General features: G+C 39.5%; 1 protein-coding gene across 2 annotated transcripts in view; it reads left to right on the top strand.

Annotated features, from left to right (window-relative positions):
* Positions 1–14,766, top strand: part of Zfyve16 (zinc finger FYVE-type containing 16) — a 52,377-nt gene that overhangs the window by 29,232 nt on the left and 8,379 nt on the right. For both annotated transcript variants that reach the window (XM_045133720.1, XM_004651651.2), the window contains 8 exons: positions 211–333; positions 1,213–1,368; positions 2,440–2,664; positions 7,277–7,359; positions 7,957–8,061; positions 8,653–8,800; positions 9,063–9,143; positions 13,951–14,113. In XM_045133720.1, the coding sequence (XP_044989655.1) occupies positions 211–333; positions 1,213–1,368; positions 2,440–2,664; positions 7,277–7,359; positions 7,957–8,061; positions 8,653–8,800; positions 9,063–9,143; positions 13,951–14,113 (1,084 nt within the window). The remainder of the gene's footprint in view (positions 1–210; positions 334–1,212; positions 1,369–2,439; positions 2,665–7,276; positions 7,360–7,956; positions 8,062–8,652; positions 8,801–9,062; positions 9,144–13,950; positions 14,114–14,766) is intronic.

Genomic DNA, 14,766 nt, shown 5'->3' with positions numbered 1-14,766 from the left:
TAAATATGTATGAGACCAAGTGTCCCTGGCTGCTACATAGCAGACAGGTATAGTTAAGAAACAACATTGTTTTGAACATACCAGCCATATTGTAGTTAAATCCTGCTTGAAATGTTTGCTTTTGCTCAATGGGACTATTGGCTTTGTACATCTTTCATTGTATGCACAGCCAGGAGGCTTGGCCTTGACTAATCTGTCTGTCCTGTCTAGCGCCTGTGGTGCAAGAACACCCATCTCCTGAGCAGATCACTTCGCTTCTTGAAGGGGAAGGATTTCCTCCTGTCACATTTGTTCTAAATGCTAATCTACTGGTGAACGTCAAATTAGTATCTTGTAAGTAGATACTTGCTTTTCTTTCTTGCTTTTGCAGAGCATTATTCCTGACATAATTATTTCTCAAATTAGATTTTGACTGGCAACAGTGAAAAATAAGAAGCATTGGATAATTTTTAGCCATAGACAGCTAAACATGTATTTTCCAAGTGCAACTCAGACTAGAGACCCTCCTGAATGCTAGGGTTACAGGCACTTTGCTCAGATTGGTTGAGATATGTTTTGACACTTAGTATATAATTACCTGTTATCTCTTGTAGCTTTTAGATCAGTTGAAGGTTAGTACATGCTATTTGATAAATGATATGAGCAGGCATAATGATTTAATAGCAGTCAAAACAGTTAAGACAGTTTCTTCCTTTTTTTTTTTTCAACAGGGTCTCTCTCTGTAGCCTGGGCTGGTCTGAAGGCCATTATGTAGACCAGGCCGGCCCTCACATTTGTGGGGAGCCATCTAGCTCTGCCTTCTGAGTGCTGGGATTATAGGCATGTGCTACCACAACCCAGCTAAGACAGTTTTAAAGTCAGTGACATGTGGCCTAATTAAAAGTAAGGAGCAGATAGATAATCCTCAGTAATAAGTAATCTTTACTACTTAGTGTGTTCACCAGCTTTTCATCTGAGAGTGCCAAATCCTAATCACTGGACCACCAAGGAAGCTAGCTTTCCATCTCTGAAGCTAATGTACTGCATTTCAGCATGTTTTAATTTAGTGTTATTACTTCACTCCCTACATTAAACCTTTGTCTTAGATGAATTCTAAAAAATTCAGTTTTTAACTAAAAACAAGTATTTGATCAATTATGCTTTATGCAGAAACAATTTTTAATTACTTACGTTGATAGAAGTTGACATAGTTGTTTACTTTTATTGCTCAAGATTCCTCAGATAAATATTGGTACTTCTCAACCAATGGATTGCATGGCTTGGGACAGGCAGAAATTATTATTCTCTTGTTATGTTTGCCAAATGAGGACACAATTCCCAAGGACATCTTCAGACTATTTATCACGATATATAAGGATGCTTTAAAAGGTATGACATTTTGTTTTGAACTGTTCAGGTTCAATATTGGATGAATTAGTTAAAGGCATTTAAATTTTTGGCTATGCTAATTATACTGAAGATTTATTTTTTCATGAGCTTAATGATTTTATAAAAGATCTTATTAAAGTCTTATTAAATCTGGCTTTTTTTTTTTTTTTTTTTTTGGTTTTCCAAGGTAGTCTCAGTTTAGCCCAGGCTGACCTGGAATTCACTACGTAGTCTCAGGGTAGCCTTGAACTTACAGCGATCCTCCTACCTCTGCCTCCCGAATGCTGGGATTAAAGGCATGTGCCACCAGGCCCGGCCTTAAATCTAACATTTTGTGTGATTTGTGTCTGTACAGAAATTTTTATAAAACTATTTTGTTTATTTATTTGAAAGAGACAGATGTATATATAGAGAGAATAGGTATCCCAGGGCCTGTAGCCACTGTGAATGAACTCCAGAAGCATGTGCCACTTCGAGCATCTGACTTACATGGGTTCTGGGGAATCAAACCTGGGTCCTTTGGCTTTGTAGGCAAGCACCTTCACTGCTAAGCCATCTCTCCAGCCCCATAATTTTTGTTTTTATTCTGTGGACTTGAAATTTCCCTCCTTGACTTTTTAGATGTACCCATATACTTTCATTAATATCTATACTATATTGGGAGAACATAATTTTTCTTAAGATCATACACTAAGGAGAAAAAAGCATCTGTAGTTGAAAACATTTTCTGATTTTTGTTCACAGTTCCTTACTCATTGTCCAGGAGTAACTCAGCTTTGTTCACAGATAGTGTATAATATTCGATGAACTCTCCTTTTGTTGTTGTTCTTTGTGTGTTTGTAAGTTGTGCTGGGATTGAGTCCCGGGCTTCACACAGCAAGACGCAGCTGGAGATACACCGTTCTGCCACTGCGCTATATCCCAGCCTAAGTAGAGGAAAAACAAGGGGACAATTCTGCATTGCTTTTACTTAAGAAAGTTTAATTGGGACTTTCAAACTCAGAAGAATGCTTTGTCATCAAAATAATAATATAACAACTTAAAATTATTTATTACTAATTTTATTTCCAGGAAAATACATAGAAAACTTGGACAGCATCACCTTTACTGAAAGCTTTCTCAATAGTAAGGATCATGGAGGATTCCTGTTCATTACACCAACCTTCCAGAAGCTTGATGACCTCCCATTACCAAGCAGCCCTTTTCTCTGTGGGCTTCTCATCCAGAAGTTGGAGATTCCTTGGGCAAAGGTTTTCCCTATGCGTTTAATGTTGAGATTGGGTGCAGAATATAAAGGTAAGTTTGAGTATAGTAAGGTAGGTTTCACATTTTCAAATATACTGACTATAAGGTAAGAATTTCAGGGGGCTGTGGGGCAGCTCAGTGATAGAATTTTGCTGCTGTACAAGCATGAGGACCTGAGGCCTCAGCACCAATGTAAAAAAGCTACGTGCAGCAGTGGCCCTGCCTGTAATCTCAGCATGGGGAGGAGCCCCAAGGCTGGCTGGCTAGCTAGAAATGGCTCGACGGTTAAGGTGCTTGCCTGCAAAACCTAAGGTTCCAGTTCCCCAGTACCTACATAAAGCCAGATGCACAAAGTGGCACATGCATCTGGAATTTGTTTGCAGTGGCTGGAGGCCCTAGTGTGCCCACTTTCTTCCTTTCTCTTTCTGTATCCACTGTCTCTCTTGGCTTGCAAAAAAAAAAAAAAAAAAAAGGAAATGTATAGAAAAACATAAGGTGGACAGACGGGTATGGTGGTGCACGTCTTTAACCCCAGCACTTGGTGGACAGAGATAGGATTGCCATGAGTTTGTGGCCATACTGAGACTATCTAGTCAGTTCCATGTCAGCCTGAGCTAGAGCAAGCCCCTACCTCAAAAAACCAGTAATAAGTGGAGAACAGTTGAGGAACAATGTTGAAATGCTGACCTGTGCCTCCCACCCCGCTCCACACACACACAAAGAATTTCAGAGAAATCATTAAAGTAATTCTTACCAGATTAATTGAATTACTTTTGTTTTGGTGTACTTTTAAATTTCTAAGACAACCCTATTCTGCCACCATATTAGTTTAGAAAATGTTGGTATGTCAGGAAGTTGCTTTGTGTTCATAAATTACAGTAACGTATTTTAAATTTTTAATGTCGTCATCTTTATGTTTTTGAGGCAGGGTCTCACTCTAGCTCAGGTTGAGCTGGAACTTGCTCTGCAGCCCAGTCTGGCCTTGAGCTCACAAAGATCTTCCTACTTTAGCCTTCTGAGATTTGAGATTACAGGGGTGAGCCACCATGCCCAGTTTACTTTAAAAAAAAAAAAAGCAGGCTGGAGAGATGGCTTAGTGGTTAAGCGCTTGCCTGTGAAGCCTAAGGACCCCGGTTAGAAGCTCGATTCCCCAGGACCCGCATTAGCCAGATGCACAAGGGGGTGCACCATCTGGAGTTTGTTTGCAGTGGCTGGAGGCCCTGGTGTGCCCATTCTCTCTCTCTGTCTCTCTCTCTATCTGCCTTTCTGTCTGTGTCTGTTGCTCTTAAATAAATAAATAATGAATTTTTAAAAAGTATTCTCGAGAGTTTAAAATTTTTTTTCAACCATAATAAAGAGGCAAATTAGTGCCTTCCAGCTTACTCATAAATCCAAACACACTCCTAAGTCATCAGTGCTGCTGAGTTCACTGGCTGGCGGCAGTCCAGGGGGAGCTATCAAGAGAAGTGTGGCTTCAAAGTAGCTGTCGTGGTCAGCTTCACACTGCTGGCAGAAATTACCTAACCAAGAGCTGCTCCTGGGACTAAAGGTTTATTTTGGCTTACAGACTCAAGGGGAAGCTCCGTGCTGACAGGAGAAAATAATGGCATGAGCAGAGGGTGGACATCACCCCCTGGCCAACATCAGGTGGACTACAGCAACAGGAGGGTGTGCCAAACACTGGCATGGGGAAACTGGCTATAACACCCATAAGCCCGCCCCCAACAATACACTGCCTCCAGGAGGCCTTATTTCCCAAATTGCCATCAGCTGGGAACCTAGCATTCAGAACACCTAAGTTTATGGGGGACACCTGAATCAAACCACCACACTAGTGATTGCCTTTTTTCTAAGTTTTAAATTCCTTACTTGTGCTTTCATATACCTGATATTCTAATTGCTCAAAACGGACGCTGACTGTAGCATACACCCTCTTGATACAACTGGAGATTCTGAAGCTGGTATTGTCTAGATTTTTGTATATGGCTATTTCTGTGATTTCAGAACTTCTTCTAATGTTAAACTTGAATTCCCACTACATCTTTATCCCTGACTTCTTGTCAACAAAGAATGTTTTTGTTGTTTGTGCAGTATATCACATGTAGTATATTCTGTTAGGCATGTGATTCCAAATCATTTAATACATATCATTTTGGAAGAAAGTCAAATGTAGAAAAGATACAAAAGTCATTTTTATTTCAGAATGGGCAATTTAAGCAACTGAGATAATTTATTTAAATCTGTCTTTTTGGCAAACTTCATTAGACTCTGGCTTTGGTGGTAGGGGTTCTGAGCACTTAGAAGTTAAGTAATTCTTTTACATAAATTAACTTTTATCTTGGGTTTTTTTCTGTGTTATCCTAAGTTCAGGCATTGTATTCTAAGCCAAGTGTTTTCTTCATTCAGCTTAATATTTAATTTATGTTAAAATATTTGAATGCTAATTTTTTGGGTTGTGGCAATACATTATAGGACATAAAATCTGTAAACATGGCCACTGTTTTGGACAGCAACACCTGAAAATAGCTAAGACTGATTTTTTCATAGTAACGGTTAGAATCTGAATCATGGCACGTGGACTACTGAAAGGACCAAAAGGGTTGAAACTGCAAAGCTGTGACTGCCAGACATTACTGGTGATGAGGGAAAGTCATAGATGGAAGTTAATCATTCTCTACCATCTTCTGTATTTATTATGTTTTGCTAGATCGATCTCTCTCTCTCACGCGCGCGCACACACACACACACCTTGAAATTAATGGTGCTCATCCTTGTTTGTTTATACATGACATGAAATTTGTTATGGGGGTAATGTACATGTGAGAAAGTTAATGGCCAAAGTTTAAATTCTATTATTAAAGACTGAAAACAACTCTCAGGTGGGGATTATTTGCCATTTCATATTGAGGCACCTTTTTGGAATATCATTGAATTGTACAGTAGTTTGTTTATAATACTTTGTGCACTGACAAGTCCTTCTAAACAATATCTGTTGAGAATGGTGTTTTCAGTAAATCGACCTGTGACAGTAGAAATCATATTCCTCATAAAAGCATGAGGTTAAAAATATCAGTAGTTGGGCTGGAGAGATGGCTTAGCGGTTAAGCACTTGCCTGTGAAGCCTAAGGACCCCGGTTCGAGGCTTGGTTCCCCAGGTCCCACGTTAGCCAGATGCACAAGGAGGCGCACACATCTGGAGTTCGTTTGCAGAGGCTGGAAGCCCTGGCGCGCCCATTCCGTCTTTCTCCCTCTATCTGTCTTTCTCTCTGTGTCTGTCGCTCTCAAATAAATAAATTAAAAAAATGTATCAGTAGTTGGGGCTAGAGAGATTGCTCAGTGGGTAAAGGCTGATGGATTGGGTTTGATTCTCCCGTTGCCCACATAAAGCCAGCTGCACGGTATGGTGCACGTGTCTGGATTTTGTTTGCGGTGGCAGGAAGCCCGGCTGTGCCCATACACACACACTCTCTCTCTCTTTCTCTCTCTCAAATAAATAATATTTTTAAAAGCCAGAATTTGCCTTAATTATGCTCTTGATCATTTTAATGTCTTTTAGCGCTAATAGGTTTTTTTCCTCAGAGTAGATCCTCTGTTTTCTAAATAACTTAGCTGCCCTTTTTAACATTATAAAATATGTTTGTCCCGGTAAGGTGTGGTTGCCATGGCGTGTCTTAGAAGTTTCAGAGTCGCCGAGTATGCCTTACACAGGTTAGCCGGCGTATGGCCCGGCTGAGAGCTGAGAACTGACAGCAGGTGACTTTTCATCGTGACCAGCAAAGTCGTGCCTGCCTTTTCTGCAAACGCGTTTCTTTTTCCAGAGTGTTCTCTGCGCTGCCAGCACAGTGTCTTCTTTGTAGGGTCTGTGTTTTCGGTGCCTGAAAGAAAGCAAGCCCGGCTCTGGCAAGTCCCGTGTCCTGTCCCCTTTTCTGTGCCGACCTCTAAGGCTCCTTGTGCTCCTTTCTCCATGTTGACAAAGGCCCGTGAAGGTTGTGACCACTCGTAAATTAACACAGTTCAGTAGTGCTTCTGAAGTCTTTAGTGTTGTTTTTGTTTTTCTTCAAGGTAGGGTCTCCCTCTGGCCCAGGCTGACCTGGAATTCACTATGGAGTCTCACTGTGGCCTTGAACTCACCGTGATCCTCCTACCTCTGCCTCCCAAGTGCTGGGATTAAAGGCATGCGCCACCACACCCAGCTAGTTTTTTATATTTCTCTTTTCATTAAATTATCAAGGTTTTATAGGGGTCTAAAACAATTGTAATTTTTTTGTCTCCCATGCTTTTGTGGAGACAGCATGTATAATGAACACATTAAATGCTGAGGAATTAGACAGACTTGGTTTCAAGTCAGTTTAAACAGTTTACTTGCTGAGAACAAGTTTATTAATCTCTGCGTGCCAACTTTCTCATCTAGAGAATGCATATAGATCCCCTTAATTCTCACATTTTGGTAGGGTTTCGCTAAGATGGTCTCTGTAGAGTTCCCAATTCAGTGTGGTGTCTCAAAGGTCCACAGTAAGTCTCGATGTCATTTCTCACTTTCCTCCAGGAGCTGATCACTGTGGTGCTTATTTGTAATGATTGTCTGAAAAATGAAAATTAAGGTACTAAATGTAATACTTCATGGATTTTCTCAATAGTAATCAAGCCTTCTCTCTATGTGTAGTATATCCTGCTCCTCTAACAAGTATCAGAAGCCGAAAACCTCTTTTTGGAGAAATAGGACACACTATTATGAACTTACTTGTTGTGAGTACTTGGAACTTTTGTTTTTATATTGTTATTTAAATTTTTTATTTATGAAATTTCACCCAGTTTTATTTTTTTATTTTAATTGTGAACATTTGGTACAATGAAGGATCATTTATATGCCAAGTTTATTTAGCATAAATGAGTTCTTTTTTTTTAATTGTATATGATGTATGAGGGTGCATGTGCATGGTCTGTGTGTGGAGGTCAGAGGACAACTTTGATGTGTCTGTGCTCCACCTTTGTGACAAGACATCATGCTGCAGCAGGTGAACGGTGAGGCCACGAAGAATGCCAGGCTAAGCGGCCCTTGAGCTTCAGACGCCCCCGGCTCTGCCTTGCGTTGCTCTTGTGACCTCAGATACATGTGCCACTGCCTCCACCTTTAATGCGCGTGCTGGGGAACTGAGCCCAAGCCAGCAGGCTTTGCAAGCAAGCACCTTTTCACTGCCGAGCTGTCTCCCCAGCCTCCTGGAAGGCATTTTGATGACACTGTGGCAAAAGTCTTAAAATGATATATATGTTTAAAAGTACTTAATGGATGAGACAATGTTCAGAGATAGTCTAAGAATTGTGGGACTGTGATTATTTTTGTAGGACCTTCGAAATTACCAGTATACCTTGCATCATATAGATCAGTTGTTGATACATATGGAGATGGGAAAAAGCTGTATAAAAATACCCCGGAAAGGATACAGCGATGTGAGTATAGCTGCTTTATTCCAATTTTAAATATAAATGGTGAATATCAGAGCTCCTTAGACTTGTGTAAGATTTATTTTTTTGCTCTCAAAATTTTTTTTCAAATTTGCTTATTTAATTTATTTATGAGAGGCAGATAAGAGAGAATGGGCATGCCAGGGCCTCCCACCACTTCAAATGAACTCCAGATGCATGTGCCACCTTCTGCATTTGCCTTATGTGGGTCCTGGGGAATTGAACCTGTGTCCCTTAGGCTTTGCAGACAAGTGCCTTAACTACTAAGCCATCTCTCCAGCCCTTTTTTTTTTTTTTAATTTTGAATGAGGGTATCTAATGTATAACAATAAGGTTTTGAAGTTTTAGAATTTGTTTGGCAAAAATTAGTTTAATCCAGTATGTTTATCTTTTTTCCTTGTTTTATTAATTGAAGTGATTTTATTTTAAAATAATTAGTTTCAATCACATCCTGAGACTTTTGTTTTTTATAAAGCAGAGCTTTGTAATTGTGAAGCAGATTAAGAATGTGGCTGTTAGCACAGGCAGAGCAATGTGGGAGGCTTTCTGAGCAGATGCTGTGTTCTGTTTCCTCAGGTCATGAAGGTACTGAGCTCCTCTAATGAGCACGTCATCAGCATTGGCGCCAGCTTCAGCACAGAGGCTGACTCTCACCTGGTCTGTGTGCAGAATGAAGGGCTTTACCAGACGCAGGCCAGCAGCGCCACTGGCCAGCCCAGGAAAGGTAGGAGCCTTGGGCTCCAGTGTAAAACCACTGACTGAGTAGAATCCATTTCAAAGGAGAACTTTTATTCTATTGAATTGATAATACATAGTAAATTACTTTGTGTAATATTTTATTCTTTTATTTTTAATTGCATTTCTTATGTGTTAAGAATAATATTTATTGAATACTTTAAATATTTGTATTCCACATTCTGAGTATAGCAAATAAAATATAAAATGAGCAGGTTAAAATGTAAGTAATTTTTAATTTTCCTTTTCAGTGACAGGTGCAAGTTTTGTAGTATTCAATGGTGCTCTAAAAACATCTTCTGGATTTCTTGCAAAGTCTAGCATAGTTGAAGGTATGAGCTTCGTCTTTTTTGAATGTGAAGTTGTTTTCCTGTTGCCTTTAAGAAGTATATCTGATGTTTATAAAGGAAAATATGTAAATATATAGAGTAGCACACAAACTTAGATAAAACCATCAACTAGCCAAAGTGCTGGAACGTGACTAATAATGGATCTGCTTATGTCTTTCTCCTCTACTCACAGTTTCCTCTTAGACTAAATGTAATATGCATCATTCTTATAATTGTTTCAAAGTTCTGCATATAATATACTTAAATGATACATATATTGATTATTAAGGAGATGTTATGTTCTTCACATAATGCATCACATTGTTTATGTTTCTAAAATTATGCACATTGGTGCCTGGAAATAAGGCTTGTTTATTTTCAGTGCTGGTAAATGTTTGTCAGTATGTGACTCTTCATTCATGCTCTCATGAGCTCCTGACTTACTTCTTGGCTTCACTGTTACAGGCAGAGGTGCTGACAGCGTGCACACTGCGCACAAGGCACTCTTGACTAGGTGACTTGGACTGGAACTGAGTAAATTCTTATCTTTACAGAGTACTACCAAATGTTTTCCAAAGTGATTGTGCCAATTTACATTGTGTCTGGTGTATAAGATTCTCATTGGTCTCCATGTTCTCTATAGGTGTTATCAGACTGCTTACTTTTGTAGATTTCATAAGTATGTCTGACTATGGTCTTTATTTTCCTATGTCTGTTTATTGGTAAGCAGAGTATCTTTTTTTTTTTCAGAGTATCTTATTACATATTTATTGGGCACATATAAAACTTCCATTTGCAGCTTTTGCTTATTTCTTTATTGGTTGTCTTTTTTCCAACTGATTTATAATTTACATAATACATATTGAAGGTTCTCTCACCTTCATGTCTGAAGTTGTTCATATTTACATATAGGCCAGTGTTACAATTTGTTACGTGACTAGAATGTATAATGATCCAATCACAGGTAACTATCATTTTCATCTACCTACACCCGTGTCATTTCTTAGTGTTGGCAAACTTTAAATTCTTCTCAACTCCTTAAAATTATAAAATAACTCATTTGGAGCTATAATTGCCCTTCTGGGTGTGGTACATGTATGTGTATTTATATGTATGTAAACTGTATTTTAATAACTCTTATCCTCCCTACTTTTTATCCCCTACCTTCTACCCTTCCTAACTTCTATTAGCCACTATTTTATTCTCTATTTCTATGAAAACAACTTTTTTTGGCACTTGCATATGACTAAAAACAAGTGTTATTTTATCTTCTGTGCTTATTGACTAAACATAATGTCTTCCAGTTCATCCATATTGCTACAAATGACAGGATTTCATTTTTTCCTCTGGTTAAATAATGTGTTCGATTCATTTGTCTGTTGAACACCTTGGTAGATCTTGTATCCTGGCTGTTAGGAATGACACTGTGACTCTTCTTCTTTGCTTGGGGTGACTTGGGAGGATTGAGACAGGGTTTTGCTGTCTCGGGCTGGCCCAGAGCTCACTATGTAACTCAGGCTGGCTTCCAGTTCTCAATTCTGCTTCAGCCTCCAAGTGCTGGGATGACAGGTGTATGCCACCATGTTCACCATCTCTCTTTAGTAGTTCTTTTTTTTTTTTTTTTTTTGCATATATATTTGTGCAATGTATGTATGCATGTTCCTGTTTGGGGATATGTGTGTGTGTGTGTGTGCGTGCGCACGCACGCGTGCATGCCAGAAGTAGACATCAGGTGTTCCTCAGTCACACTCCACCTTGTTCTTTGAGACAGGGTTTTTTGCTGAACCTAGAGCTCACCCATTCAGCTAGACTAGCTAGTCTGTGAGACACAGGGATTCTCTGTCTATGCCTCCACACTGCTGGGGTTGCAGTTATATGGCCAGCATTTTACATGGAAACTCAGGTCTCCACACTTGCATGGCAAGCACATTACGCAGTTATCCATCACTCCAGCCCTGATTTATTTATTTCACTGAGGATATTCCCCATAGTTGAACCATTGGGTAATATAATAATTTTAGTTTAGTGTTTTTTATTTTTTGAGGTAGGTTCTCACTGTAGCCCAGGCTGACCTAGAATTCACTATGGAGTCTCAGGGTGGCCTCGAACTCATGGCGATCCTCCTACCTCTGCCTTCCGAGTGCTGGGATTAAAAGTATGCGCCACCACGCCCGGCTCCTCCTCCTCTTTAGATAGAAGGTCTTGTGCTATAGCCCAGGCTGTCCTCAAACTTACAGTAACCCTTCTGCTTCAGCCTCTTGACTGCTGGGATTACAGACACAAGCCACCATGCCCAAACTATGCACAAATTTTGAGTAGATTTCCCAGTGTTCTCCCAGTGCTTCATACCTGCAGGTCTTATGTTTGGGTCTTTGATCCATTTTGAGTTGATTTTTGTACACGGTGAGACATAGGGGTCTAATTTTCATTCCTTTACATAGAGATATCCAGTTTATAGTACCGTTTATTGACAAAAATGTTCTTTTCTTTCTCTCTCTCTCTCTTTCTCTCTTCTTTTTTGAGTCAGTCTCACTGTAGTCCAGGCTGACTAGGAAATTACTCTGTAGCACAGGATGGCCTTGAATTCACTGTGATGCTACCTCAGCTGGGATTAAAGGTGTGCACCACCATGCTAAGACTTTTTTTTCATCAAGGAATATTTTTGACCCTTTGTTGAAGTTTAGTTGGGTATATGGGTAGATTTATTTTGGGGCTATCTATTCTGTTAATCTTTTGTTTGTGTGTGCTTAATGGCCATACCATGCTATTTGGATTACTGTAGCTTTGTAGCATGTTTGGAATGTTTAGAGACCTGGTGTCTTTTTTTCTTGTTGCTCCAGATTGCTTTAGCTATTTAGGGTTCTTTCTGGAGTCATATGAATTTTAGGATTTCTTTTTCAGGTTTTGGGAAGAACGCCATTGTTGTTTAGATGATAATTACATGGAATCTATAATTGCTTCCTGTGCAGTGGCTATTTTAACTATATTCTTCCAATCCATGAACATGAAAGCGTTTATTTTTTGTGACCTCTTCAATTTCTTTCATGTGTGTCTTACAGTTTTCATCATAGAAATCATTCAGTCCTTGGTTAAATTTATTCCTTTTGGTGGTGGTTGCTATTGTGAAAGGGATTGTCATGCTCATTTCTTTACTCAGCAAGCTACTGTTTGTTTTGTGTCCTGTAACCTTTTACTTCAGTAATCAGGTTTAACAGGAATTTAAAAAAAAATCTTAAGGGCTGGAGAGATAGCCTAATGGTTAAGGCACTTGCTGTGAAGCCAAAGGACCCAGATTTGATTCCCTAGTACCCACATAAGCCAGATGCACAAGGGGGAAGATGCATCTGGAGTTTGTATGCACTGACTAGAGGCCCTGGCATGTGCATTCTCTCTCCCCCCCCCCCACTTTCTCAGATAAAAATTCTCTCTCCCCCCCCCCCACTTTCTCAGATAAATAAAAATAAAATATTTTTTAAAATTGTAGGCCAAGCATGGGGGCGCATGCCTTTAATCCCAGCACTTGGAAGGCAGAGGTGGGAGGATCGCTGAGAGTTTGAGGCCACCCTGAGACTCCATAGTAAATTCCAGGTCAGCCTGAGCTAGAGTGAGACTCTCCCCCCACCAAAAAACAAACAAAATTGTAAAAATTTATGCATGTGTCCTTACATTTTTTGTAGGAGTTTTTCTGCATATGGAATCATGTAATTTGCACATAAGTCTCTTTGACTTATCCCTGTCCTCTTTGGCTGCCCTTGCTCCTTTGACCTAACACTGGTTAAAGCCTCCAGTTTTTGTTAAGTTTTTGTTAAGTGTGGTCCTAAGAAAAGTGGGTTCCACTTTTCCCCTCTAGTACAAGGGTAGCTGGGTTTGTCATGAATCATCTTTTTGATTTGAGGCATGTTCCTTCTATACCTAATGTACTGAAGGTCTTAATTATGAAGGGGCATTGAGTTGTTATCTAATGCTCTTTGTGCATCTTCAAGAGGATTGTATGGTTTTTGTCCTGCAGTTGGTTGACATGCTTATTGATTTACAGAATGTCAGCTCAGCTTCATATCCTTAAGTCATATATTACGTAGTCATACTGTATAATATTTTGGTGTGCTGTTAGCCAGAAGTACAAATTCTTATCCTTATTTGCTTAGTGTTAAAAATAATCCCTTAAGTCAGGTGTGGTGGCGCATACCTTGAATCCCAGCACTTGGAGTCAGAAGTGGGAGGATCACCATGAGTTTGAGGCCACCCTGAGAATACACAGTGAATTCCAGATCAGCCTGGGCTAAAGTGAGACCCTATCTCGGAAAAAAAAAAAAAAAAAAAAAAAAAAAAACATCTTTTGGGGCTGGAGAGATGGTTTAGCAGTTAAAGTACTTGCCTGCAAAGGTGAAGGACCTAGGTTCGATTCCACAGTACCCACATAAGCCAGATGCACAAGGTGGCCCATGTTTCTGGAGTTCATTTGCAGTGGCTAGAGGCCCTGGCACACCCATTCTGTCTCTCTCTCTCTGCCTCTTTCTCTCACTAAAATACATGACTAAAAAATAAAATACTACAAAATGTTTTAAAAACTAATCTTCTGATTAGGTGTTAGATTCTGTTGAGTACTATCAATAACTATTAAGAGGGTTAAAAAATCCTTAACTTTGTGAAATATTTTTATCATTTCTTAAACAACCATAAAGATGATTAGCAAAGAACTTAAAATGTATGCGTGGCACTGGACATAGTCTAATACCAAATTTTATTGTTCAGGCATACATAACTGATTTTATGGCAAAATAATTGTGAAACACATAAATATGATTTCTAGATGGCTTAATGGTACAAATAACTCCGGAGACCATGGATGGCTTGCGGCTCGCTTTACGAGAGCAGAAGGACTTTAAAATTACATGTGGGAAGGTGGACGCAGCAGGCCTGAGGGAGTATGTGGATGTCTGCTGGGTAGATTCTGAAGACAAAAGAAACAAAGGGTAGGAATGCTTTGTTACTGAAATGTAATTGCCTTGCTGAAGGGGAAAGGATAAAAACATCACCCAAATAGAATGAATTATTTTATGAATGAATATAAAATTGTGCCACTAATTTAAATGTTTATATTCTGGTTAATACAGTGTGTTTTGACACATGTACCTAACTGGCTTCGTCAGGAAGTTGCTAATGGATAAATGGTCAGTTTGAGGAGAGGCCAGTGTTCAATCATCCACTGGGTAGCTTGCTGCTGGGGCTGAGAAAAGGCAAAACACTAGATATGTAGACTGTATTTTTTTTAGACTATATTTTTTGTCAAGGAAGGGAGGGATTTTTTTTGATGACTCAGAATTATTTTGATTCATTATAATTATAATATATGCATTAGAAATATTAGGGATTGTTCATGCCACTCCTTCCCATTTTCAATTACCCATTGTCTTTGTTTTTGGAAGATTGGTTAAGGGGTTTGGAGCAAAGAAGGAAGGGGGGGGCTAATGGTGAATATAATTCCAAAGTAGTGTTTTGGGGTTTTTTGTTTGTTTGTTTGTTTTTCAAGGTAGGGTCTCACTCTAGCTCAGGCTGACCTGGAATTCACTGTGTAGTCTCATGGTGGCCTTGGACTCACTGTGTTCCTCCTACCTTTTCCCCCCCC

The sequence above is a fragment of the Jaculus jaculus genome, chromosome 14 (assembly GCF_020740685.1).
Source record: "Jaculus jaculus isolate mJacJac1 chromosome 14, mJacJac1.mat.Y.cur, whole genome shotgun sequence".
Lineage (NCBI taxonomy): Eukaryota > Metazoa > Chordata > Mammalia > Rodentia > Dipodidae > Jaculus > Jaculus jaculus.
The sequence above is the reverse complement of the archived record's forward strand: the minus strand, read 5'-3'. Positions and strand labels throughout refer to the sequence as shown.